The sequence below is a fragment of the Dasypus novemcinctus genome, chromosome 18, assembly GCF_030445035.2.
Source record: "Dasypus novemcinctus isolate mDasNov1 chromosome 18, mDasNov1.1.hap2, whole genome shotgun sequence".
NCBI classification, from domain to species: domain Eukaryota; kingdom Metazoa; phylum Chordata; class Mammalia; order Cingulata; family Dasypodidae; genus Dasypus; species Dasypus novemcinctus.
This window is the reverse complement of record NC_080690.1, coordinates 85,796,093-85,822,072: the sequence shown is the minus strand read 5'-3', so window position 1 is coordinate 85,822,072 and position 25,980 is coordinate 85,796,093. Positions and strand designations below refer to the sequence as shown.

The window sequence follows — 25,980 nt, the reverse complement described above, 5'->3', positions numbered from 1 at the left end:
ATCTTGCTTCAACACAAGATAATGACTTTGGGAAAGAAAGTACCTCTTATGGTACCTTGAGTTGGACTCTTTAGGGCCTTGTAACTGTAAACTTCTACCCCAAATAACTATCCTTTCTAAAAGCCAGCAGATTTCTGTTACTATGCATCAGCACCCCTTTGGCTGACTAATACATTACCTGTGGAGGGTGGACTGCAGGGTGATTGAACATCGGCAGCCTGAGACAGTCCTAGGGGCCTCAGAAGGAAGGCTGTTTTCATTGGTTGTTGTTTTATGTTTTGGTTTTTTTTTTTTTTAAGATTTATTTATTTAATTTCCCCCCCCCTCCCCTGGTTGTCTGTTCTTGGTGTCTATTTGCTGCATCTTGTTTCTTTGTCCGCTTCTGTTGTCGTCAGCGGCTCGGGAAGTGTGGGCTACGCCATTCCTGGGCAGGCTGCTCTTTCTTTTCACGCTGGGCGGCTTTCCTCACGGGCGCACTCCTTGCGCGTGGGGCTCCCCCATGCGGGGACACCCTTGCGTGGCACGGCACTCCTTGCGCGCATCAGCACTGCGCATGGGCCAGCTCCACACAGGTCAAGGAGGCCCAGGGTTTGAACCGCGGACCTCCCATATGGTAGACGGACGCCCTAACCACTGGGCCAAAGTCCGTTTCCCTGTTTTGGTTTGTTTTTAGGAGGTACTGGGGATTGGTCCTTGTACATGGGAGGCAGATGCTCAACCACTGGTCTACATCTGCTCCCTTCCTGGGTTGTTTTTTTGTTTTTTCTTTCTTTGTTTCCTCTTTTCCTTCTTTTTTCTCCTTGGTATCTTTTCTTTTTTTTTTTTTTGCTAATAATGTGATTTACAGTGGGTACCTTGGCCCACACCTCTTTTTTTTTTTTACTGGGTACATATATATATATATATATTTTTTTTTTAACCAGATAGTATGTTACACAATGTATTTGGTTTATAGTAACTCAATCAATCAGTATTTGTCCTTTTGTGTCTGGTTTGCTTCACTTAACATAATATCCTCCAGGTTAATTCATGTTGTCATATGTTTTATGACTTCATTTCTTCTTATGGCTGCATAATATTTCATCATGTGAATAGGCCACAGTTTGTTTATCCATTCATCTGTTGATGAACACCTGGGTTGTTTCCAACTTCTGGCAGTCGTGAATAATGTTACTATGAACATCAGTGTGTGGATGTCTTTTCATGTCACTGCTCTCAGTTCTTTTAGATATATACCCAGTAGTGGTATTGCAGGGTCATGTGGCAAGTCTATATTCAACTTCTTTAGACACTGCCAAACAGTCCTCCACAGTGGCTGTACCATTCTGCATTCCCACCAACAGTGAATAAGTGTTCCTATCTCTCCACACCCTCTCTAACACTTGTAGTTCTCTGTCTTTTTAATAATAGCTATTCTGGTAGGTATGGCTTAGTTTATTTATTTCTCTTCTTTTTTTCATTTTCCCCTCTTCCATTGCTTTTCTTTCATTCTACCTTCTTTTTTTGGTCTTCATTTTTTTTTCTTTTAATCTTTCCAGTCTTTTACTTTATTCCATCTTTTCCTATTTGTTTTTTATTCCACCTTTTTTATTCTTATTCCTTTGTATTTTTTAATCATGTTTCACACTTACTACTTATTTTTCCCTGGCTCTTTTAGAGTTCCTTTTCTATTTTTTTTTTTTATTTCTATTATTCTTTTTCTCTTCTCTCTTTTCTATGGTCTTAATATTCTTTCAAGGGAACACAGACAACTCTAAGAATATAGAATAAGTGGAACCAAGTATAAAAAATGAAACAAAACAAAACCATAGAGTACAAAGAGAAGCTAACCATCTGAATTAGCCCATCCAGATAATTCAGATGCCTAGAAACCAGCAAATGATTACAAGAAACAGGAAGACACGGCCCAATCTAATGAACAAACTAAAAAACAGGAGGAGATGCAAACTGTGGGACAACTAATCTAGGATGTTTGTCCAAACAAATATCATGAATCACCTTAATGAAGTGAAGGAAAAGATATTAAGAAGACACTGGGGGAACATACTGAAGAAATTGTAAACATATAAAAAGCTAACAGATCTAATGGTGATGGATGGCAGAATGCAAGAAAGAAAAACTATGCTGGAAGCACATAACAGCAGATTTGAACAGGCAAAGGAAAGAATTAGTGATGTAAAAGATAATACATCTGAAAGCATACAGAGAGTAGAACAGATAGATAAAAAGGGAGAAAAATACATCAGGGCCTCAGGAATTAAATAACAACACAAAATATAAACATATGCATTATAGGCATCCCAGAGGGAAAAGAGAAGGGAAGGGGGGCAGAAGGAGTGTTAGAGGAAATAATGGCTAAAATGTCCCAACTCTTTCGAGGGACATGGATGTATATGTCCACTCCAAACAGTATAAATTCTAACAGGCTTACCTTGAAACATATATTTATCAAATGGTCAAATGCTCAAGACAATAGGAGAATACTGAAGGCAGCAAGAGAAAAGAGATCCATCATATACAAGGGAATCTTGATAAGATTAAGCACTGATTCTCATCTGAAACCATGGAGGCAAGAAAGCAGTGGTATGACATAATTAAGGTGCTGAAAAAAAAATCTTTCAGCCAAGAATTCTATATCCAGCAAAGCTAGCATTCAAAAATAAGGGAGAGTTTGAAATATTCACAGATAAACAGAAATTAAGAGAGTATTTCAACAAGAAACATGACCTTCAAAAAATGCTAAAGGAATTTCTGCAGGTTGAAAGGAAATAAACAAGAGAGAGCTAGAGAGTGTAGAAAGAAAGCTTATTAGTGAGAATAATTAAAATGATAAAAAGAGAAATAAAAACAAAATATGGCATGTACTATAGCAGTTTGATATTGTTTATGAATTCCAAAAATAGGTATTGGATTATATTTGTAAACTGATCATTTCCTCTGGGCATATTAGATTATATTGGATTCAGAGGTTTCACTTTTCCTTGATTAAATAATAATTGAGGCTTTGATTGGGCTACACCAATAGGACTTTGAGTTCCCACCCTCTTGGTGGGTGAGGACTTGCTGAGAAACTGCACCACAGAAAAGGGAATTTAGAGTTTTTATCCTGGAGCCTGGGAAGTAAACACACAGATAAGCAGATATGTGAGGAAGGAGAGAAGGCACAATTGGACATAACAGAGTCCCTGAGAAGACAGACAAGCCATTTGTCTGATAGTTTTGGCCTTGTGGAGAGAGCAGACTAGCTGAGCCTGGAGAAGAGAGTGCCAGGAAGAGAGGAACCCAGGAAACCTGAACCCTTGCAGATGTTGGCAGCCATCTTGCTCTAGCACATGGCAACAGACTTTGGTGAAGGAAGAAGTAATTTACACTTTATGGCCTGGTAACTGTGGGCTTCTACCCCAAATAAATACCCTTTATAAAAGCTAACAGATTTCTGGTATTTTGCATCAGCATCCTTTTCGCTAACACATATATAAACCTAAAAAAATGGCTAATGTAATTACTAGTTGCCAGTAATAACATTGAATGTTAATAGATTAAACTCTTCAGTCAAAAGATAGGGATTGGCAGAATGGATAAGGAAATATGATCCATCTATATACTATATACAAGAAACTCACCTTAGACCCAGGGATACAAGGAGGTTGCAAATGAATGTTTGGAATTGATCTCCCTCGATGAGGCCTCCTGGATTTCAACACCAAAATATTAGATCCTGGTTCAATGAGGCTCAGAGACAGACCAGAGTTTAGGCAGACAAGTTTATTAGATTGCCAGCATGGTGGGGGTCTGAAGTGAGACTTCAGGCCATCCTGTTCAGCAAAGGGGTGATTTATATATTCTTGGGCATGGAAAAGTACTGCTGAGCTTGGGGCTTACTAAGGTGGGGTATCAGGGAGGACGATCTGAGTCCTGTTTGAGAATGTCATTCTGAGAGGCAGGATGGTTGCCTGTCTTACGGTTGAGTGTTCAGGGAAAGGGGGAAACAGCCTTGGTACTTGGCTTCATTCTCTCATTTCTTGGACATCAGTGTCTACTGCTCAAACATTACTGGGAACTTTTTACTCCTGTCACAAATCCTCTTTCCCAGAGCTATTGCTGCCACTTCATCCTCAAATTACTACATTATCTTACTAATAACTATAGAAATTTGCATTTCACAAGAATTTTCCAGGGATAATCTCAACTCTCCATGCAGCCACCATATCTACAATACTGGTAAAATAATCACTTCACAGCAAGTTGATGACTTCATAGAATCCCAAACTTTAATCTCTTAGTTCAGATGCCCCCTTTGCTCATATGCCCTAGTCATACACTGTCCAGATAGGAATGCATTTAAATAGTTGCTCTCCATTTCAGAGAGGTCTCAGAGTCTTAAAAGGTATCATGTACATTTCAGGTTATAGAGTAAAATAATGTCTAGAAAAAGTAGTGTGGATTATTTTATGGAACACAATCACTGATCATACATGTAAGAGAACATTTTTCTGAGGAAACCAGAGACAGAGTTCCAGCTGATCCTTCTGCTTCACGGTGCCCCAACAATACTCCTACCTCTAAAGCCCTGTTATTGCCTCAGACAACCTTGTCTTTCCCCTCAAAGCTCTCACAAACCTGACTCCAAAGCTTCAGGCTACATATATTTTAAAAACTTCAAGCAGAAGGGTAGATGTCTCTCCATCTTTTTAAGAGAAGATGTGCAGGGTGGAATGGATGGCAAACACAAAGCATTGAAAAATGATGTATCCATTCCTAGGTGGGCTTGAACCACCAACCTTTCAGTTAACAGCCAAAGGCACTAACCAATTGCACCATGGAGACAGATGTAACCATGTCCTTGTTCATTTCTTTGATAATCCAGGACTCATTTCATTTTCATTGCTGAGTACTATTTCTTGGCACAATATACCAGAGCTAATTTACAATTCTCCAGATAATGGACATTTGGGTTGTTTCCAGTCTTGGCTATTGCAACTAAAGCTGCTTTGAACATTCATTCCACAAGCAGTTTTATAGACACATATTTTCCTTTCTCTTGGAAAAAGTGAGAAATTGTTAGGTGAGGAATTCCTGGTATCAAAAGGAGTTATATACCTCATTTCATAAAAACTACCCAAACTTTCTCAACGTAATTGGATCCAAGAACTATGTGTGAGTGTATTGGTTGTTCCACATCTTCAGAGTTGTGAACTACTTAAACGGGAGTGGTGGTAACTCTCTGTGGTGATGCTGGGGTTTTTAATAATGTTTTTTATTTTTAAAGGAGCTTTAGATTACTTAAATGTTACATAAAAATTATAAGGGATTCCCATATGCCCCTCCCTCCCCCTCCCAGTCTATGTGGTTTTAATATCCACTTCCCTGACAACTGATAATACTGAGGACATTGCAATGTGTCTTATATAAAAGGTCATGTTAGTATCTTTCATTCAGAATTATCTCTTGTCTTTTACCCATTTAAAGAATTTGGGTGGTTTGATATTTTTCTTATCAGGTTGGGGCAGCTCATTCTAGATACAGGCTTATAAGTCAATGAGTATGTGAACATTTTCTCCCTGTCTGTGGCTAGCTGTTTCACTTGTTTAATGGTGTCTTTTGATAAGAAGGTACTATTCGTGTTGACGAGACTAATTTATCACTTCCTTCTTTTATACTTAGACTTTCTGCATCCTGTTTAACCTTGCCTTCTACTAACTCACCAAGATATCTTCAATATGCTTTATACCTTTAACGCGTGTGTTTTTGTCTATGGCATACCTCAAACTTTTGCGTTACGTGTGAGGTAGAAATAAAGATTTACTATCCCCCCCACCACCACCCAAAAAAACCCTCAAGGAAATAAGTGTTACCTCTCAGCTAGGAGTGGACGCCGAGTGACGTTTGGGTTGGCGTGCCCATTTCGTTTTGTAGCTTTAGTGAAAAATCAGGAAGAACATGTCCGTAAACATTTCTTTGATAAGGACACGCTCCACTGTACGGAACCCATGTGCACGCCCTTTAAGAGAAGCGAAGCACGGTTCGGACCTCTGAGTCTTCCGGTACCATTTCCCAGACCCCCGCGCGGTGCTACAAGGTTTTAGCCAGAAGACCCGGTGCGCGCGCAGCCAAGGCGGATGGAACCCTGGGAACTACATTCCCCAGAAATCTCTTCGCTTCGCGGCGGAATCACTATACTAATCAAAACCCGGTGAAAGGACGTTTCAATGAGTGTGAAAGACGTCTGGGCGGGACTTCCGGCCTCTTTCTTGAGGCAGCCATTTTATCAGCTCTTCGTTGGATACAATGGACTAGAGGCTCCGGAAAGCTAGTTTAGACCCAGGGCCCTGGACGAGGCGCTCTCTCTACTGCACTGAGGCTGGTCCGACGCTCGTTGTGACAGCGTCCGCGCCTGCGGTGACCCTGCCGGGGCCGACTTGGGAACGGTGGTGCCCGGATCCTCGACCTTGTCGCCCGCCTCTCACGGCTACCTGCGGTCCACAGGCGGACCCGACGCGGGTAAGTTCTGCGTCCCCCGATCCCCATCTATTCCGAATCCTAAAGCCCCAAATGAGGAGCTCGCGTCCGTGCAGCCTAGGTCCCTAGTTTAGAACAGTGAGCTGCACGGTTGGGACCCCATTTCTGACCGCTAGAGTAATGAGATTTGGGAGAGGGTTACAGGCAGAAGGGCTAGGATGAACAAACACTTGGCGGGTCAGCTTGGACCATTTGGGAAGCCTGGAGTCCTTGTATTTGTGAGGAGCGGAGCGTATGAAGAGTTGTATCTTTATTCCAAGGGCGGTGGAAGGGAGGCATGGAGGGTTTTGAACAGTGGAAGGGTATCATCGGAGTGAGGATTTTTAAAATATTTCAAAGTTTACTCAGGAGAGCACAAACAGCTGTGAATTGGGGGTGATGAGGATGGAGGCAAGAAGATACATGAGGAGGCTGCTTCAACAGATTCCAGACTCTAGGCATGTTATGGCGGTGACTGGACCAGAGCAGTGCTTGCAGGGAGGTGGAAGTAGTCATTAAATTCTGTGTAGATTTTAAAGATGGAACCAAAAGGATAACCTGTTATATCCCTTGTGTGTGAAAATAAGTATTGAAGGGCCATCCAAATTTTTCGTTTATTTTACTTTTTCCTGAACTATCACTCATCCCCTGGACATCTCCAGCTGTACCTCCTCTTCAGAACTCCAGGCATACATCTCTAACTGCCCATGTGATGTCTCCATTCTGAGTCATCTCAGAATCACCATGTCCAAAATTCAACTCCTGATCTTCCTGAAATGTGCTCTCCATGCGAACCTCCCCGTTTCCGTTCTTCCAGATGTTCAGGAGTTTTTTAGTCAGCCTGGTGGATCCCACCCTGCCTGGCGTCTCCCTGCCCACATTCAAGGCACCTCTGCTCCAAATTCAGACATCTTATTCTAGCTGACATTTTTTCAGGCCTGCCCATGCTATGAATTACAGTCATGCTCACTGCTTGAATCCAGTGAGCAATTCTTTTTTTTTTTTTAGTTTTTTTTTTTTTAATTTATTTATGTCTCCCTCCCCCCCACCCTTGTTGTTTGCACTCACTACCTGCTCATCATCCTTTTTTTTTTTTAGGAGGCACTGGTAACCCAACCCAGGGAATCTCATTTAAGAGGGAGGTACCTAATCACTTGAGCCACCTCCACTCCCAGAGAGTCTTGTAAGACATTTTTCTGAAGCTCTTTTTGTAATATTTACAGATCTCTCATGGGGATTGTGATCTCTTTACTTGTGGGTTGTGCTGGGCCAGTGATTCGCACTTACATGCCCTCTCTTCTCCCTAGGACTTATATCTAAGGTTCTCTGTGGTTACAGAACTGAAACAGTGGGGAGAGCCCTGGTTACTAGAATGGGAGGGCATGACTTCAAGGCTGCTTCCAAGTAGTACTGTGAACCTGTCCTGTGCCTACCAATGTATTGGTGCCAAGGCCAGTGGCCATACATCATTTCTATCTTTCCTCTCCATTCCATACATTTTTCATTCGTCATTTCTATTTTGATTTCTGATCCAGAACTATGCTACACCCCTCACACCATTTTCTCTGCTGCTCTTTCTGCAGTGTTTACTAGTATTTGCATATACCAAGGTGACATGAGGTATGCATATTTGCTTTTCCTCAGCCTGGACATATACTTCTGCATAACACTTACCTGTCACCAGCAGCCAAGTTCTTGCCAAAAGATGATTTGAAGAAAAATAAGTTGAAGACAGTCTCTCCTCTCCATGCTACACCCTATCCTTGTGTCTTTGACCCTCAAGAAACCTCTATTCTGTGACCTTAAGAACCCAGTACTCTACAGCATCTCCTCATCCTGACCCCAGCTCCATGGGCTCAATCCTGGGTTTGCCAAACACTTTTCTCATAGGGTTGCCCCCTCCCACCACAGTTACCCGGCACTACTTCAGCATTTCTTTGCTTTCAGGTTGTTGGCATGGAGAGGAGGAAGAAGAGGCATTTTCTGAGCAGAGCACTTCTGTAGAAAGCATATCACAGGTTAGTACTTCTAAGGAAAACTCATCTATTGAGATATTCCACCCTTGTGACATATGTAGCCCCATCTTTGAAGATATTTTGCATCTCACTGAACACCAGGGTGCATGCCATGAACTGAAACCTTATATGTGTGGGGCATGTGAAAGACAATTCTGGTTCAGGGCAAACCTTCACCACCACCAGAAGCAGCACAATGTAGAGAAACTCTTAAGGGAGGAAGGCAGAAGCTCATTTGTGAAGAATTATAGGGCTTGTGAAGAACTTTCACATCAGAAAAACTTGTTACATGTGAAGAGGAATTAGAACTTCCTGGCTAGCTCAAGTAGCCTCTATCCAGAGGCCACCGACCACAAAAGGAAAACACCCAGGAACACCAAGAGTGAAAAGGGCCTTTCACTTGGGACAAATGCATTACAAATGCAGTGAATGTGGCAAAACTTTCAGTCGCAAAGACACACTTGTTCAGCACCAGAGAATCCACACTGGAGAAAGGCCTTATGAGTGTGGTGAATGTGGGAAAGCCTTCAGCCGCAAAGACAACCTTCTCCAACACAAGAGAATCCACACTGGAGAAATGCCTTATAAGTGTGGCGAATGTGGGAAATATTTTAGCCATCACTCCAACCTTATTGTACACCAGAGAGTTCACACTGGAGCAAGGCCTTATAAGTGCACTGAATGTGGGAAAGTCTTCAGACACAAATCTACACTTGTTCAGCATGAGAGTATCCACACTGGAGAAAGTCCTTACAGTTGCAGCGAATGTGAGAAGTCATTTAGCCACAAATACAATCTAATTAAACATCAGAGGATTCACTCTGAGGCAAGGCATTATGAGTGCATTGAATGTGGGAAGTTCTTTAGCCAAAGCTCTGATCTTATGGCACACCAGAGGGTTCACACTGGTGAAAGGCCTTATGTGTGCTGCGAATGTGGGAAAGACTTTATCAGAAGCTCTCATCTTGTTCGGCATAAAAAAGTGCACACTGGGGAAAGGCCATATGAGTGCAGTGAATGTGGGAAAGCCTTCAGCTTAAACTCCCACCTTGTAAGGCACCAGAAAATTCATGCTGGAAGAAGACTTTAGGAGTGCTGGGAATGTGCTATATTATCTTCTTGTTCAACACAGCAGAGCATATCCAAAGCTCTGTGGTTATCCTTCAAGAGGGAGTCATTGGTCAGATATTGAACCTCATATCTGAACATCCACACTAATGAGTGCCAGGTATGATGTGCTTTCAGGAAATAAGCTGCACTTTCTAGCCTGCTCAGGTTTCTTGCCAGAGTTGTCACCAGCAATACCTGTGCCTGAAACCATGTCAACTTTATCAGCTATCATGACATTATCTCAACATCCTCAGGTAAGGCAGAACTTTGTATTCTCTCATCAATCCCTGGAGGGAATCTTAAGAAAACAGAGTTTAATTGGAGTACTCATTTCCTCCCTTCTGATTGATATAATTGTGGATATGACCCATCTTTGGCCAAGAGCACCTGAACTGTGTTCTGGTCATGGCTTGCAGGGGTTTTTTTTCTTCGTGGACATTCTTGGTCTCAAGTGATGCTTTGTGATGGATATTTCCAGTCCCCAAGTCACTCTGTCTGGAAACTGCTTGCCTCACATTGCTCTGGTTTGTGTGATAATAGACTTATTTGTTGTTCAAGTCACTTTTAATCTTGGGGGGTTCTTTGGTTTGAGAATACAGTTATGTTCTTTCCAGCTTTGTGTGCCTCATATGGGACAACAGGTTGCCAGGGAAGAGTTATTTTTCCAGTTTTGATGTTAGTTTCTATTTCTGACAGAATGAGATGCCAGCAGGGAGCAGAGGTGGCTCGAGCAATTGGGTGCCTTCCTCCCAGTCCTGGGTTTGATTCCTGGTACCTCCTGAAAAGAAGATGAGTATACAACAAACAGACACAGAGAGTAAGACAGCAAGCATAAACACCAGGGGTGGGGATGGGGAGAAATAAATCTTTTAAAAAACAAACTTCTTAGGCAAGAATGCAAGACTTTGCAGACCTAATCTTGTCTGGATTCCAAAGTCATTTGAGGGCCCAGATATCACCTTGAGGAGGAGGCAGTTGTGGATACCTCCAGTTTGTTGGAGAGCAGCATGATTTGGGTGTTTTATTTCCAGAGGATGTCCCATTTCCACAGCACTCCCGAAGGGAAGCTTTTCCTCAGGTTCTGCCAAAGTGCTGTGTGCCCTCATGGCCAGAATCTGATATGCAGTTGGTTAATTGTCAGTCTCCACGTTTTCCTGGAAGCAACCAAAATTGGCACAGAAACAGTGAGTGTGAGTAGAGGGGGTTTGCCCACTCCCAAAGCATATCCACAAATACTCTGGTCACAATGGCTGTACAGGGTGAGGGTGTACAGAAATTCTCAGGATCTCTTCCTGGCCAAGATTGCTGGCAGAGCCAAGAATATAAAGGTTTCCTGATTCTTATACCCTTCCTGGAATGTCTACCTAATGTCTTTGCTGCACTGGCAGGAACTCTGGGACTTAGCAAGAAGAAATCATATAAACCAGGAATGTAACTTTGATAGTATCCAGAGTTTCTGGTGACTTATGGGAAATGGCCTTTTTTCCTGCCACAGAGGAAGAGGTAGCTTTCCCAAGGCATTAGGAGTGGAGTGGTAGAGTTGCTAAATGGTTTTCCAATACAAGTGTTTTATGTAGAATCATTTTGTTCAAGTTTTATTGAGGACAACATGCAATAAACTGTACATACTTAAAGTGCGCCATTTGCTAAGTGTTATTGATTTGTGTATTCACTTATGAAACTATCACCTTAGATATGGTAATGAATGCCAACTGTAATCTTATATCAAATTACCTGTGGCCCTCTTATAATCCTCTCTTTTCTGCCCTTCTCAACCCCCATCCCTTAGGTAATCACTGATTGACTTTTACTAAAGATAAATTAGCCTTTTCTAGAGTTTCATGTATGTGAAATCACAGAGTGTTTATTTTGTCTGTTGTCTTTAACCCAACATGTTGTGCACATGAATAGCTTATTCTCTTTATTGTTATCATAGTATTCTGTTAATACAGATATACCAAAATTTATCCACTTCTGTATTTCCAGTTTTGACTATTAAAAATAAAGCTGCAGGGAAGCGGCTGTGACTCAGTCATTTGGGCTCCCATATACAATATGGGAGGCCCTGGGTTTGTGTCCTGGAGCCTCTTTGTGAAGGCAGGCTCGCCTGCATGCCACAGAGAGCCTCCAGCCCGCAAGCACAGTGGAGAGCCAACTCGGCAAGGTGACACAACAAAAAAAGGGGGACAAGTGAAAACAGAAGAGTGTGCAGCGAATGGATACAGAGAGCAAACAACAAGCAAGCTGCAAGGGGGTGGCTATATAAAAATAAATTTTTTAATTTTTAAATTAAAAATAGAGCTGCAGGGGTGAAATACATTCCCAGTCATGACCCCTTGGACAAGTGGAGGGCCCTATACTTGTGAGGGCTTTGCCAGCATTGCCCTCACCTGACCTGTGCCCTCCAATAAATTACTTCCTGGTCGTCTAAAAATCAATCAGTCAGTCAATCTGCTACAAATGACAAGATACAAGTCCTTATATTGCTATTTAGCTGAGGAAATTTTCAAACAGTATTGAAAGTGAGCTCTGGGTTCTTCTTACCAATTATAGTCAAATGAGAATGGAAAGAGATAAATTTAAGGAAGAACTAATAAACAGAAAGGAGCAAGGACTTGAAGATTGGCTAATTTTCAGCCTATCTTGATTGCAGAAATTAAAATTAAGAGATTGAATTGATAACGATATAATTGGCTCTTATGCCAACTTGACTTCAGTGGTGTACACAGGGTATGTTCCTGTACTCTGTGTCTGCTTCTAGCTTTTTAAGTTTCAATTTAATTTTATGTTTTAAATATATAATATGTCCATAGTTCAAAGTCAAGATAATGTACAAATATTTACCCTCCTCTGCCTTTGCTAATACTATTTTAAGCTGTTTGATTTCTTGCTTTTTTTTCTCTTATAAAATTGCATTGGCTAATAACTTAGGGCAGGATTAAATGTGGAAAAAAAGATTCAGTGTCATGAAAGCCAAGAATGTGGCTGTAAAACATTTTGCTAATGTCATCACATTCAGTCACAAAAAAAGCTCTTTGAAGAGATTAATGGTGTGACTTTCAGGTCCCCGCAGTCAAACCAGAGAATATCTGGGAAACTTAAAGGCATTGTTTCTCAGTCACCTCATAAATAGGTGATAGGGAAAGTCTGTGGACAAGCCTCTAGTCTAATAGAGTGAATCCCAATCCCTATGGCATACGGGGGAAACTCACAAAGTTTTGAAACTTTTGTAATGGCAGAAATACTGCCAACTTTGACCTAACGAGACAGAATGAATTTAAAGGGTGATGGACCTCCAACATTTTGCACATAGAAAACTGGCTGAGAAAAACTTCTGAGCTTCAAACACTAGCTACTTTTCATGAAAAAAAAAGGACAACTCAGAGCAGATTTCAGCCCAGAGAGCAGAGCTGTGAGCCCTGTGGTCAGAGAGTACATCACAGGTGGTTATCCCTAGGCCTTGATCTGTAATGGAGTGTGCCAAGCTGGATTTAAAATTTCATGGGACTGGTGGTTCCTTTTTTTCTTCCTTTTTTTCCTCCTTTTGAAACAGAACATATAACTATTATCTTTGGTCTCTCCCACCATTGTATTTTAGGAGCAGGTTACTTGTTTTCTGGTTTCATAGATGGAGAGGAATGTGCCCCAGCATGGATTATACCCAGAGCTTCACCCATTCCTAATTTAGATAATTTACATGATGAGATATGAAATTTTTGAGCTAATGATGAGACTTGAATTTTAAATTGATACTATAATGGGATGAGACCTTTGGGGGCTCTAGGATGGGGTGAAGCATGGAGTTTGCATGTCAGACTGATGTGACTCTTTGGGGGTCAGATAGCAAACTGGTAGAATAATTTCTCCCCAAAATGTCTATGCCCTAATTTCCAGAACCTGTGTGTGTGTGTGTGTGTGTGTTTTACTTTACAGGGTAAAAGGGACTTTACAGATTTGATTATGGTTACAGACCTTGTGGTGAGATGATTACCTAGGTGGACCCAGTTTAATTACATGAGTCCTTAAAAGTGGAGAACCTTTCTTAGCTATAGGAAGAAAGATGTGACGACAAGAAAAGCCAGATATATGGCATTGTGAAAAGGATTTGATACCCTATTGCTGGCTGGGAGATATAGAGGCTATGTGCTAAGACTGGAGAGTGTCTTCTAAGGAGCTGAGGGCAGTGCCCAACTGACAGCCAGCAGGGAAACAGAGATCACAGTCCTAAAGCCACATGCACCTGTGTTCTGCCAACATCCCAGATAAGCAGAAATCTCATTGTTCCCAGAGGCTCCAGAAAGGACCACAGCCTGCCCACACCTTGGTTTTAGTCCATTGAGACCTCTACTGGACTTCTGACCTATGGAATTGTAAGATAACAAATTTGTGGGTTGTTTTTGAGCCATGAGTTTATGGTAATTTGTTACAGCAGAATTAGAAAACTAATACAGATGGAAATTAATGACAGTTCTATAAATGTAACGGAAACCCTGAAGCCTGGGGACCTAGACTCTGCACATTATATGTAACTCCTATACAGTCTTCCTTAAGTGAATTCTGTAGCTTTTTGCTTACCCTGCCCCTTCTGAATCTATAATCCTTTCACTGATTTGGTTCCCTACTTCCTGATTGTTTCCCATTTTACCTATTTCTTTGTGGCATAAAATTATATTTGAAAAATTTTAATGTACTTGTTTTAATCATAATGACTACCTCCCCTTACTTCCTGATCACAGTTTCTTTCTCAAAGCAAGGTAATATTAGCAAACGTTGCACTTGGGGTTTGTTTTAGCATGGTGATTAGGCTTGAAAACCACCCATCATGAATTTTAGAGGATTTTAATTTTATGTGAAAATACTGAGGTTCATAAGTGATGATTCTATCACATTGTCTTTTGGAGATCTGAGCTGTTTTTTGGGTTGTTGGGTTTTTCTGTTTTTGTTTTTGAGTAGGCAGGGGAGTAAAGAGCTTTTTAAGATACAAGAAATAAAAAACATACACAATCTGAGGCATAGATTTTGGGCATGCGGTAGTGTGAGTTGCACCAGGGCTAGGCATTTTATTACCAGTTATTAATAAGGTACCAGAAACAAAGAGAATGTTTTGAAACAATGCACCTCTACATGAAAATATTTATGTAGATATTTCATTTGAACTTAGAACATTTTTTTACCCTAAAACTTACTGTTATTTTATATACTATCAGTTCAACATGATCTAAATTCAGTTTAATCACAACCTTTATAAGAAAGGAAACTTCACTGTAAAGGATATGGAAGTCATTCTTCCAGTTTGCTGTATATTGGAATAAAATGATGTAATCACAACCTTTCCTTAGCACCCAGAATAATCTCATACATATGACAAGGAGAACACCTGTGAAAAGCAAAGAATGTGGGAAATGCTTGAGGATAAAATCCCTTGTTTGCCAGAGTAACTCATAGGACTGTATAAACCCAAATACCACTCAAAGAACTACCTCTGAAATGGAATCACACAGATTATTTTAAGAGTAATTGGACTGAGAGCCAAGACTAGCCAGGAGCAGGTTAGGCCCACCCATAAGGGAGATAGACTTTTTTAGAGCAGCGTTGTGGTTGAGGAATAGACACAGCCCCGTTCTCTGGGTTCAAGATCTCCTGGGGAGATGTGGAAAGTACCTCGGGACCCATGAGAGAATGCTATTATATAAGGAAATAATAAAATGAAACCAGTTTATTCACCACTACATTTTTTTTTATTAAACTTTATTTTAAAACATAACTAGGTGCATCTTGTTTATTTTCTCTGGTTATCTATCAGTCACAAAATAGACATTAGAAGCATAACAAACATTTGCTTAATGAAGCCATAGCATTTACAGAATTCTCAAATGGGTATAATATAAAATTTGTCATAAAAATTAGTACAAGGGGAAGCAAACATGGCTCAACTGATAGAGCATCTGTCTACCATAAAGAGGGTCCAGGGTTTGATCCCCAGAGCCTCCTGACCCATGTGGTGAGCTGGCCCACGCGCAGTGCTGCCACATGTGAGGAGTGTCATGCCACACGGGAGTCCCCATGTAGGGGTGCCCCACGTGCAAGGAGTGTGCCCCACAAGGAGAGTAACCCATTTGAAAAAAGTGCAGCCCACCCAGGAGTGGCGCCGCACATGGAGAGCTGATGCAGCAAGATGATGCAACAAAAAAGACGCAGTTTCCCAGTGCCGGATAATGCAAGTGGATGCTGAAGAACACACAGTGAATGGACACAGAGAGCAGGCAAATGGGGGGGAAGGGGAAATAAATTTAAAAGTAAATCTAAAAAAAAAACATTAGTACAAGAAGCAAGGTAGAAAATATTGGTAGAGTGACAGTTTTGCAAATGTTTTTAAGATTTCTATAGCATTTTTTCTATGAACCTTTATCCAGTGAGAAGGATCAAATCATTGAAAGTAAACTCATACTGTGCATAGTATTTTAGGAATATTATAAATAGTCCATAAAATATTTTACTCTTCCAAATAATCAAAAGCTTCAGTCTCAATAATCATTCCCTTTATTCACGTAATATAAATGTAGCTAACAGTTTTTTAAAAGAACTTTTCTAAAAGGAGATGTCTCAACTTTAGTAGTTGTTGAATTTTCTTTCATTAAGTGTGTTGTAAACATAAATGTGGGTCTCGTAAACAGGCTTGCCTCTTAGGTGCTAAACATTGTTCCCGGGTCTGCTCTAGAGCCTAGTGACTTTTCAGCAATACTTTATTCAACATCTGAAAGCAATAGTTATCTGTGGAAATATAAGCATTTCTGGAAAATTGCTAAAATAGTTTTGTAATCTAAGCTAACCTGGGGATAGTTCAAGGATATCATCTATGCAGTTAACTTGTTAGGCTTATTCAATGAAGATCTGAAACCCCTTGTTTCCTGTCCATGAAAAGCTGCTATCCTTATTCTTGGGACTGTAGAGGAGGTTACTAACATCAACGCTAACCCTGCATCTTCAGTCACACACACATGAGTTCCCTTTCCTCCACAATACTTAGCATATATATGATAGAGATCCTGGCTAAAGCCACAGTAGTGTCCACTGCTGAGCAGACATGACTGGCAAACTGGCGGCTCCCAGAAATGCTTGGCAAGTTTGTAGAGGCCTGGCTGATAGGATTGCCAGATAAAATAGATGATGCCCAGTTAGATACAAATTTCAGGTAAACGTTGAATAACCTTGTAGTACAAATATGTCCCTTGCAATAATTGGGTCGTACTTATACTAAAACACCATTCACCATCCATCTGAACCTCAGTCCAATTGGGCATCATGTATATTGTTTGCTAAACTGGCAGCACTGAACTGGCAGGAAAGAACAAAATCTAGGGAGATTGCATTACTGTTATTGAATCCACAGGGTGGCTAGGACAGGGAAACACCTCACAGAGAACCTGCTCTGGACCACAGGGGATCCTTACTGGGTTATAGTGGAAAATATAAGGTTCATGTTGAACTCTTCATGAAATTTGTATTTAGTTACATGAATGTGGATAGCAGATATGAAAATAAAGAATATTCCAAATTTCAATGAGCCCGATATAAAGAGCTTCCTAAGGTGCCAGGGCACATTGGGCCTTTTGCTTCACATCCTTTGGGAAGATATTTGTGTTTGGATAGGAGATGGTATCTCTTAGTTGTAACGAAAAGAAAGTCTGGAGGGTCTTGATCAAGTGTTTAGGGCTTAATGAATGGATGAGCCTTACAGGTTAAATCCTTTTCCTTTCAGTTACCCATGAAGAGCCATTACAAAGGAAGAACATTAGATGGGGCAGTATCCAAGATAACAGGAACCAGGCTGTTTTCTTATTGTCAAAGCTTCACCTACCTAGTTCAAACTAGTTATCTAGTCATCCAGCTTATAATGAGTAATTCTAGTATATCTTTGGAGATTACATTTTTCCATTTGGTTCTGTACTCCATACACCTCTCTTAAAATGGAATTGTGTATTAGTATAATTATACATACCAAACTACTTTAAAAATGAACTTAGGGTGTTTTTATCTGTATATTTTATGAATTATCACATGGCATTAGGCAGAGGTGATATAGGTTTTGTTCATCAAAGCTGCTAGTAGAAGGTGGCAGAGTTTGGGTTGGGTTTCTTGGGTGAGCCAGCTGAAACATCCATTTTTCTCTTTTTTTAAATATTTATTTCTCACACACACAACCAACACCCCCCCCCCCCCCATTGTCTGCTCTCTGTCCATTTGCTGTGTATTCTTCTGTATCTGCTTGTGTTCTCATTAGGCAGCTCCGAGAACCGATCCTGGGACCTCCTGGAGGGGGGCATGGGCGATTACTCTCTTGTGCCACCTCATCTCTCTGTTCTGCTTTGTCTTCTTATTTTCTCTCCTCTGTGTCTTTGTGTCGTCTTGCTGCACCAGCTTTCCATGGCATTGCTGCATGGGGCAGCTTTCCCATGCAGGGCGGCTGTCCTGCACAGGACCGCATTCCTGCATGGGCCGGCATGCCATGTGGGCCAGCTTGCTCTCACCAAGAGTCCCTGGGCATCAAACCCTGGACCTCTTAAATGGTAGACAGGAGCCCAATTGGTTGAGCCATATCTGTTTCCCTGAAACTTTCTCTTGAAGGCTTGGGTCATCACTGGGGTCTCTCCAGTTCCTCTTTCCATATTTTTTTAATTGGCAAGAAGGGTTCCACCTGGGCTCCTTTCTTTGCACATCTAACTGGCTTTTACCAGGGATAATTAAGACATTTGTGACTTGAGTTGATAACACTTTAGAGTTAGGTTTCGGGGTAATACGTTGCAAATCAGAGATGTTTAGAGGATTCAGTGCCTTCAATGATGGTACAGGCTTCCTCTTTTCATCAAAACCTCTGTCTTTAGTTTCATGGTCAGTAGATCTTTAACTGTTATCTGCATGGGTATGTCTTTTTTAAAAGGTTCAGCCTGAAATACTTCAGTGCAATCCACTTTTCTGAGTGGCAAAGGTGCTGGAGGAGGTAGAGAAAGTGGTGCTGGTGGTGGTGGTGGTGGTGGTGGAGGGGAAGAGAGGGGAAGATGGTTAGCAGGCTGTAGCAATGTAGGAAGTGAAGTGAAGCTTGGGATTCTTCAGGGGTGGTTAGAACACAAACACATTTGTAAATTTACCACTCAGTTGACACATTTGACAATAACTTGGGCAAGAATTTTCTGAGAAGGTGTTTGGTCCTTCCTGGAGCTTGTTGAATTCACTTTCCAAAATGCAAAATTGTTATTTTAAACTGAATTTCTTGGTGACAGATAAAGGATGGAATGATGGTGTTTCAGTACTTCTAAACTTTGGGCTGTGGAGTTCTGGTACCAGCTATATATAGACCATGCTGTATTGTCCAACGCTTCACTACATCTTTGATTTTGGGAAATTTGAAGCTCCAGGTTGAACTAGTGGTTACTGCAGGAATAACCACTCTTTCTGCTGAGGGTGGTGGAGGAGGTGTAATTAACGTGGACTGTGAGAGGTTACTTTTTTTCTTGAATAATGTTTTGGCTTTGGCTTTTGGCTTTCTTCTTCATTGTTTGAATTTGGGCATGATTTTTCCCTAAGAGCCTGGGGATTAAATGGAGTCTGGGCAAGTGGCCTCTCACCTGCCACAAAGAAAGATTCAAAATTAAGTCCTTGTCATGAAAATATAAATACAAATATACTAGAGAAATGGAAACAGAATAGCAGCTATGTATGGCAGGGAAAGCATAGAGAGATTGAGAAGAGGGTTTTTTTTTGTTTATTATTATTATTGGAATAATAAAATGCTCTAAAAATGATTGCAGTGATGAGTGTACAACTGTGATTATACCAAATACCATTGATGGTACACTTTGTTGGATTTACTCTTTATTAATATGTATCAATAAAACTGATTTGGTTTAAAAAATATCCTTGTTATCGAGGGACCAATCTTAATCATGGCCTCACTACGATTTCCTCTCCCCTATTCAACCACTACATTTTAAGTAATAAAACATCTAGGGAAGCAGACTTGGCCCAGTGGTTAGGGCATCTGTCTACCACATGGGAGGTCCACGGTTCAAACCCCAGGCCTCCTTGACCCCTGTGGAGCTGGCCCACGCGCAGTGCTGATGGCGCGCAAGGATTGCCGTGCCACACAGGGGTGTCCCCCACGTAGGGGAGCCCCACACGCAAGGAGTGTGCCCAATAAGGAGAGCCGCTCAGCGCGAAAGAAAGTGCAGCCTGCCCAGGAATGGCACCGCACACACGGAGAGCTGACACAACAAGATGACGCAACAAAAAGAAACAAATTCCCATGCTGCTGACAACAACAAAAGGGGACAAAGAAGACGCAGCAAATAGACAAAGAGAACAGACAACCGGGGTGGGGCGGAGAGGGGGGAGAAATAAAATCTTAAAAAAAAAAAAACAGCATCTATATCTATGTGCTCCCAACTTGTTATATTCCCTTTCCTTACTTGTCAGGCATATTCATCTAATTTTTTAGTTCATTTTTCCTATTCTTTAGATGTTTATTACATTTTTAAATCACTAAACAAAGACCAAAAGATAAAAAGGAAAAGAAAAAATAAAATTACTGAACAATACATTTAATAGCTTTATATGCAATGAACCTTATACATAAATGGTTTCAATGTCTATGTTTTCTGATTCTTCCAGGTTGATTGTTTTCCCCCAGAAACAACAAAATAAACTAAAAAATGCAAACCTGTCTGTAGATTAGATCTGGAAGTAAATTATTTATATTCAATTTCGTTTCTGCTTGTAATGACAAATCAGAATTATATCCATGAGATTACTTGAAAGTACCAACAATCTAGATTGGGAAATTGGCCTTTCATTTGATGTGAAATTATCAGATAGAGATTTTGAAGAATATGATCCAGCAGAAAACAAAAACAAAATAGCTGGTGTAGATGGATAAGATCTACAGTGAGGAAATGTGGTTCAGATGGGCTAGGAGGGGGAAGCGGACTTGGCCCAATGGATAGGGCGTCCATCTTACCACATGGGAGGTCTGCAGTTCAAACCCTGGGCCTCCTCGACCCATGTGCAGCTGGCCCATGTGCAGTGCTGATGCACACAAGGAGTGCCGTGCCAACAAAGGGGTGGCCCTTGCGTAGGAAGCCCCACGTGCAAGGAGTGCGCCCCATAAGGAGAGCTGCCCAGCGTGAAAGATTGCAGCCTGCCCAGGAATGCCACCATGCACACGGAGAGCTGACTCAGCAAGATGACGCAACAAAAAGAGACAGATTCCTGTGCCACTGAAACAGAAGCAGACAAAAGAACACGCAGCAAATGGACACAGAACAGACAACTGGGGCGGGAGAGAAGGGGAGAGATAAATATAAAATAATTTTAAACTTTTTTTTTTCAAAAAAAGATGGGCTAGGAGGGAGTGTACATCCTCTTGTTAGGGAGGTCCTGCTAGGGATTTATGGGAAAGCCTGGGATGTGTAGTACCAACACAACTAAGAAGGCTACATTCACTCTAGGAGAGCTGGGGCCTTTTCTATATCACAGGCATAACTAATTTGGGCACGTTATTTGGAGAATACATTACTGGAAACTTTGGATAATTTCCTATGATCATGGAGTCCCTCTCTTGGACAAAGGCCCAGAATTTTCCATCAAAAGGGAGGAATACTCTCAAATTGGGGGATTTTTCATTCCTTGGGATCCATTTTCCTTCTCCAAGGCAATGGCTTTCATATATTTCATTCCAGGCTTTCAGTTCAAAGTCTTTGGTATTTGTACCCTGCTCTTGAATTTGTATTTTGGGTAGTTTATTCCAGAAGCTTGGGAGTGACTACTGGAATACATTCCTGCATTGTCCCTGACACATGACATTAACATTGAGGTATTGAAGCATCCTTGGTCACAAGAGTGATTTAAGTCTTTGAAGCAGCTAACCCCACCCAAGCTACCTAGGCCATGCATTTATGATTATAGGAGCACCTGCACATGAGGATGGAGCAGCAGGTGAGTTAGGGGAGGGCCAAACAGAACAGTCTCACCCCTGGGATGAGACTGAGGGGTAATGGGGGCACAAGGTGAGTATATGTTAAGCCAAATACGTGGGATTATGCCTGAGACTCAGGAAAGGGGTCTGCTATAATAGTAAACTGCTTACCAGGGTCAACATTAAAGAATGTGAAGGAAGGGCCCTCTAGAAAGAGCAAAAGTGTCGCAGTGTGGGCTCGCCCGGAGGGCCGCTGCAGGGGCGGTGTGGGCTTGGGCGGAGGGCTGCAACACACGGAGGGGCCTTCCGAGAAGGCGCTCCAGGGCCGGCAAGGTGTGGAGGACGCGTGGTAGGAAGAAGACTACCGAGGAGACCAGGATCTGTGCGCAAGTCTGATTTATTCAGGAAGTACAGCGGTTAATATAGGGCGAAGATGGGGGAGGGGCAGGGGGCGTGGCCGGGGGGCGGCAGACAGCTGATAGGTTCATGCAGGGGTGCATCACTGATTGCAGGCAGACGATGGGGTAGCCAGGGTTCTCGGCGGCAGTGAGGCGGGGCTGTCATGGCGCAGCGGTGGCCCTCGGGGGAGAGGCGGGGTTAGGCCACCGAGGGGGAAGCAGGTGCAGCTGGGCAGAGGGGCGGGCAGTACGCCCGAACCCCAAGCGGAGGGCCTTAACGCCCGTTCCCGCCACCCGGGTCCGACTCGCACCGGCGCCTGGAGACGAGCCGACCCTTGCTGTCGCCGCGCTCCCACACAGTGCCACCCTACACAAAAGAATCTCTTCAGTGGGCCCAGACTCTACAGAATGAAGTGCAGCAAACCAGGTTTTTATCCTTGCATTTTGCCTTCCTGGCCAGGTGAGGCTTCCTGTCCATCACAATGGGATATTTATGTCACACCCCTCAGCCTCCCTCCCAGTGACTCAGTACCTTAAAGGTCCCCCAGAACTGCCTTCCTAACCTTGCCTCTGAATCACTCATTCCATGGCCCCTTTGAGCTCCTGGCTCCATCTCCCTGTTCAAACTGATCTCTGCTCCCTGTACAGAGAAATACTTAGGATTCAGATGTCATGGCTTGTCCACAGTTGCGGTGCCAATTAGAAGTGTAGAAACTTGATAAATGAGTGTTCCTCAGGGCCACATTGCCTCCCCCAGGGCTGCAGAGTCCAAGCAACCCAGAGTACAGGGATGAGCTCGAGTCTGTGAGCCAGTACAAGGGCTCCTTTAAATCACTGCAGGGAGAGGGAAGACATCCCACCACACTTACCTCTCATGATGGCCTTTCTGAAGCACTGCCCAACATTTGCTGCCTGAGATTTCCATGGTGGCCATAAGCAGGCCTTAGTGCTGTCTTGACCACAACAGCCACAAATAAGGTGATAGCAATTGACAGCAGAGAAGTGTGTATTTACTCAAATGGATCATTGAGAAACAGAGCCCAATTGGGGACCAATTGGGGAGGGTTTGCTGTATGATTAGGACATGAGGACCTGGGACTCTGTGGTTAGGTTCTATAAACATCAGGAACAAGCAGCAGCAACTGGGAGAACCTAGAATTGGAGGCTAAGGGACAAAATGTGAAGAGGAAGCCCAGATATTCAGGTGGCTCTGGGATGCAGTTTGAGGAAAACACCAAGAGCAAGAGGGATGCAGGACAAGTAAGACCTCCTCGTTGCAATTTTCACCAAGCAGGCAGCCTACATGCAACCCACTCTCCCAGACAAGGAGTGGAAGCAGTAACCTGAGTGCTCCTGAGACAATGGTGTTTAATTTTTCCTGTGTATGACAAATACCCTCTTTTACTTCATCCTTGGTTTTCAGTTCAATTATTTTCATCTAGGTGTCTTCCTGTTTGGGTCTTAGGAATTCTTCCAGAACTTCAGGAGTACCATGGGCACACTTTCCACCAGGATGTTTGTCTCTGACCTGTGACACTAAGCAAAAAGGTATTGACAACTGCTGCATCTGCAGCAGTTGAAGTCATCAGAGCAGCCATCCCTCTTAGGCTACCTGGACCTCACACTTTTCCACACAGCCACAGCAGCATCTAACAGTGGGACCAACAGAGGAATGTGGGATACAAGCAGCCTCAGTCCTATGGTGACATAGATAGACAAGGTGAGGGTCTGGCAGGTGAGGGATGTAAATGCCCAAGAACTAAATCTGTCCTACAGGCCCTGAAGAAGAAACATGGTAAGTGAACAATTTAGCAGAGTTGGCATTAAATGCCTGTAGTATGGAAGGGGCCAGGAGAAGGAGCAGTAAATAGCCTCTTTTGGAAGCCCAGACACTGTTAAAGATCAGGGCCTGAAGACCTGGATTTTATATATATGCCCCCTCCCCTTGTGCCATACCAAGTTGAGGCTCCTGGCACATCAAAATTGAGCCCTTGGAAATTCTAAGGACTTCCAGGAAGATGACAGACTAGAAAGAGAGGACTCTTTCCTCTCGCAGAAAAGTAGAGGACAGACAGAAACAGACTGGTGGGGGGGGGCGCGAGTTCTAGGGCATAGGACACCAGGGGAAGGCTGGGCGCTGTGCAAAATAGAGGCATAGGAAAGGAACGTTGACATTAAAACTGAGTAGACTGCTGCAGGCACCCTTCTTCCACCCAATAAGCAGAAGAGCTTTGAATTCTCCAGGCTGGGCCTGCAGCAACAAACAGGAACACAGGGATCTAACTCCCCAGGAAATGGGAGACAGAGGGATGCAGCCTAAGGCTGATTCACATTTTGACTGAAAAATATGGTCTACCCTCTCCCACAGATCCTTCCAGGCCAGGTGGGACCATGTAATTATCCTGGAAGCCAGTAGGGGACTAAAGAGATCTGACCCTTTCAAATGCCCTCCCTACTAACCAGGACTGGTTATTGAAGACACAGATGGGAATAGAATTAGTTCCTATACAGGAGAGGAGAGGGAGCTTCCAGCAAAGGTTGGAGAACTGTCTCTGAGAAAGTTTGAATTATAAGACTCTTGGCCTCCAGGCATGATCCTCTATCATATTGATACATGCCTTGTTGCAGCAAATATGCCAACCAGTCTTTGAACTGAGAGGCCTGCTGGAGAGCACCATCTGCTGGACACCCAAGGAAGTGCATGTGAGGAAATTTAAAATAAGATAGGTTTTTTGGACCTTTACAGCCCCCCTCCTCCCAAAGGCCCTTGGACACAGGTCTGCAACCCATTACTGGGTCAAGGGCCCAAATTTGAACAATGACAAGGAAAATCCTAAAGACCTAGAACAGGTTTAATCAAGAATCAACAGCAACAAAACAGTCTCTCACCACTAAATCGCTACAAAAAAAGAGAAAGAAATTGAGCAATAGAGTAAGTTTACCATCATAATCAGATACCTAGACATCAGCAAAAAATTGCAAGCCTTATTAAGAAAATGGAAGAAATGGCCCAAGAAAAGGAATATATCAAAGCCCTAGATGAGAGACAGGATTTGACACAACTAATCAATGAAATTCATACAAATTTCCAAAATCAAATTAATGAATTGAAAGACAATATGGCTGAAGAGATAAAGGGCATCAGGAAGACACTGAATGAGCACAAAGAAGAATTTGAAAACCTGAATGGGAATGAAAGACTTGATAGATGAGATCAAAATCACATTTGAGGCATACAATAGCGACTCGAAATGATAGAAGAAAGAATAAGTGAACAGGAGACAAAAGCTGGAATTGGAGAGAGAAAACAAAGAGAAAAGAATGGAAAAAATTGAGCAGGGGCTCATAGTTGAATGATAACATGAAGCACAACATATTTGTCATGGGAGTTCAAAAAGGTGAAGAGAAGGGAAAAGGGGCAGAAAAAGTATTTGAAGAAATAATGGGTGAAAATTTCTCAACACTCATGAAGGAAATGAACTTACATGCCAAAAAAATGCAGCGTACCCCTATAGAAGTACATCCAAAATGACCTGCTCCAAGACACAAACTACTCAGAGTGTCAATCATCAAAGATAAAAATTATGAGAGTGGTAAGGGAGAAACAAATATATACAAGGGACACCCAGTGAGACTCAATGTGGATTTCTCATCAGAAACCATGGAGGCAAGAAGACAGTGGTATGATAAAATTAGAATAAGGAAAGATAAAAACTAGCAGCTGAAATTTTTTGTCTAGTTAAATTGTCCTTCAGATAAGAAGGTGAGTTTAAAATATTTATAAACAAATAGAAACTAGGAAGGTACATAAAAAAGAATTTGCCTTTGAAGGAAATATTAAAGGGAGCCTTATAGCCCAAAAGAAAAAGACAGGAGAGAGGATTGGAGAATGGTGTAGAAGGCAAGAATAGCATAAAAGATAACCAAAAGAGTAAAAAGGTGAAAGTAAGATGTGATGTGAAAACCAAGAAGAAATTGGTGGAAATAATTA

General features: G+C 42.2%; 1 protein-coding gene, 1 long non-coding RNA gene and 1 pseudogene across 2 annotated transcripts in view; 1 reads left to right on the top strand and 2 right to left on the bottom strand.

Annotated features, from left to right (window-relative positions):
• LOC139436895 (uncharacterized) overlaps positions 1 to 6,056 on the bottom strand; it is a 126,786-nt gene extending 120,730 nt beyond the window's left edge. Inside the window, exon 1 of the long non-coding RNA XR_011646419.1 lies at positions 5,856 to 6,056. This is a non-coding gene — a long non-coding RNA (uncharacterized lncRNA). The remainder of the gene's footprint in view (positions 1 to 5,855) is intronic.
• Positions 6,057 to 6,359: 303 nt separating this feature from the next.
• LOC101422690 (zinc finger protein 134) lies at positions 6,360 to 19,535 on the top strand (the record flags this gene model as incomplete). The annotated part of the gene is given in 3 exon segments (XM_058279195.2): positions 6,360 to 6,501; positions 8,446 to 8,903; positions 8,905 to 19,535. Coding segments are annotated over 3 exon segments (1,299 nt in total), but the record flags the coding sequence as incomplete, so codon positions are not given.
• LOC101446335 (proline-rich protein 11 pseudogene) lies at positions 10,754 to 19,191 on the bottom strand (annotated as a pseudogene).
• Positions 19,536 to 25,980: the final 6,445 nt, after the last annotated feature.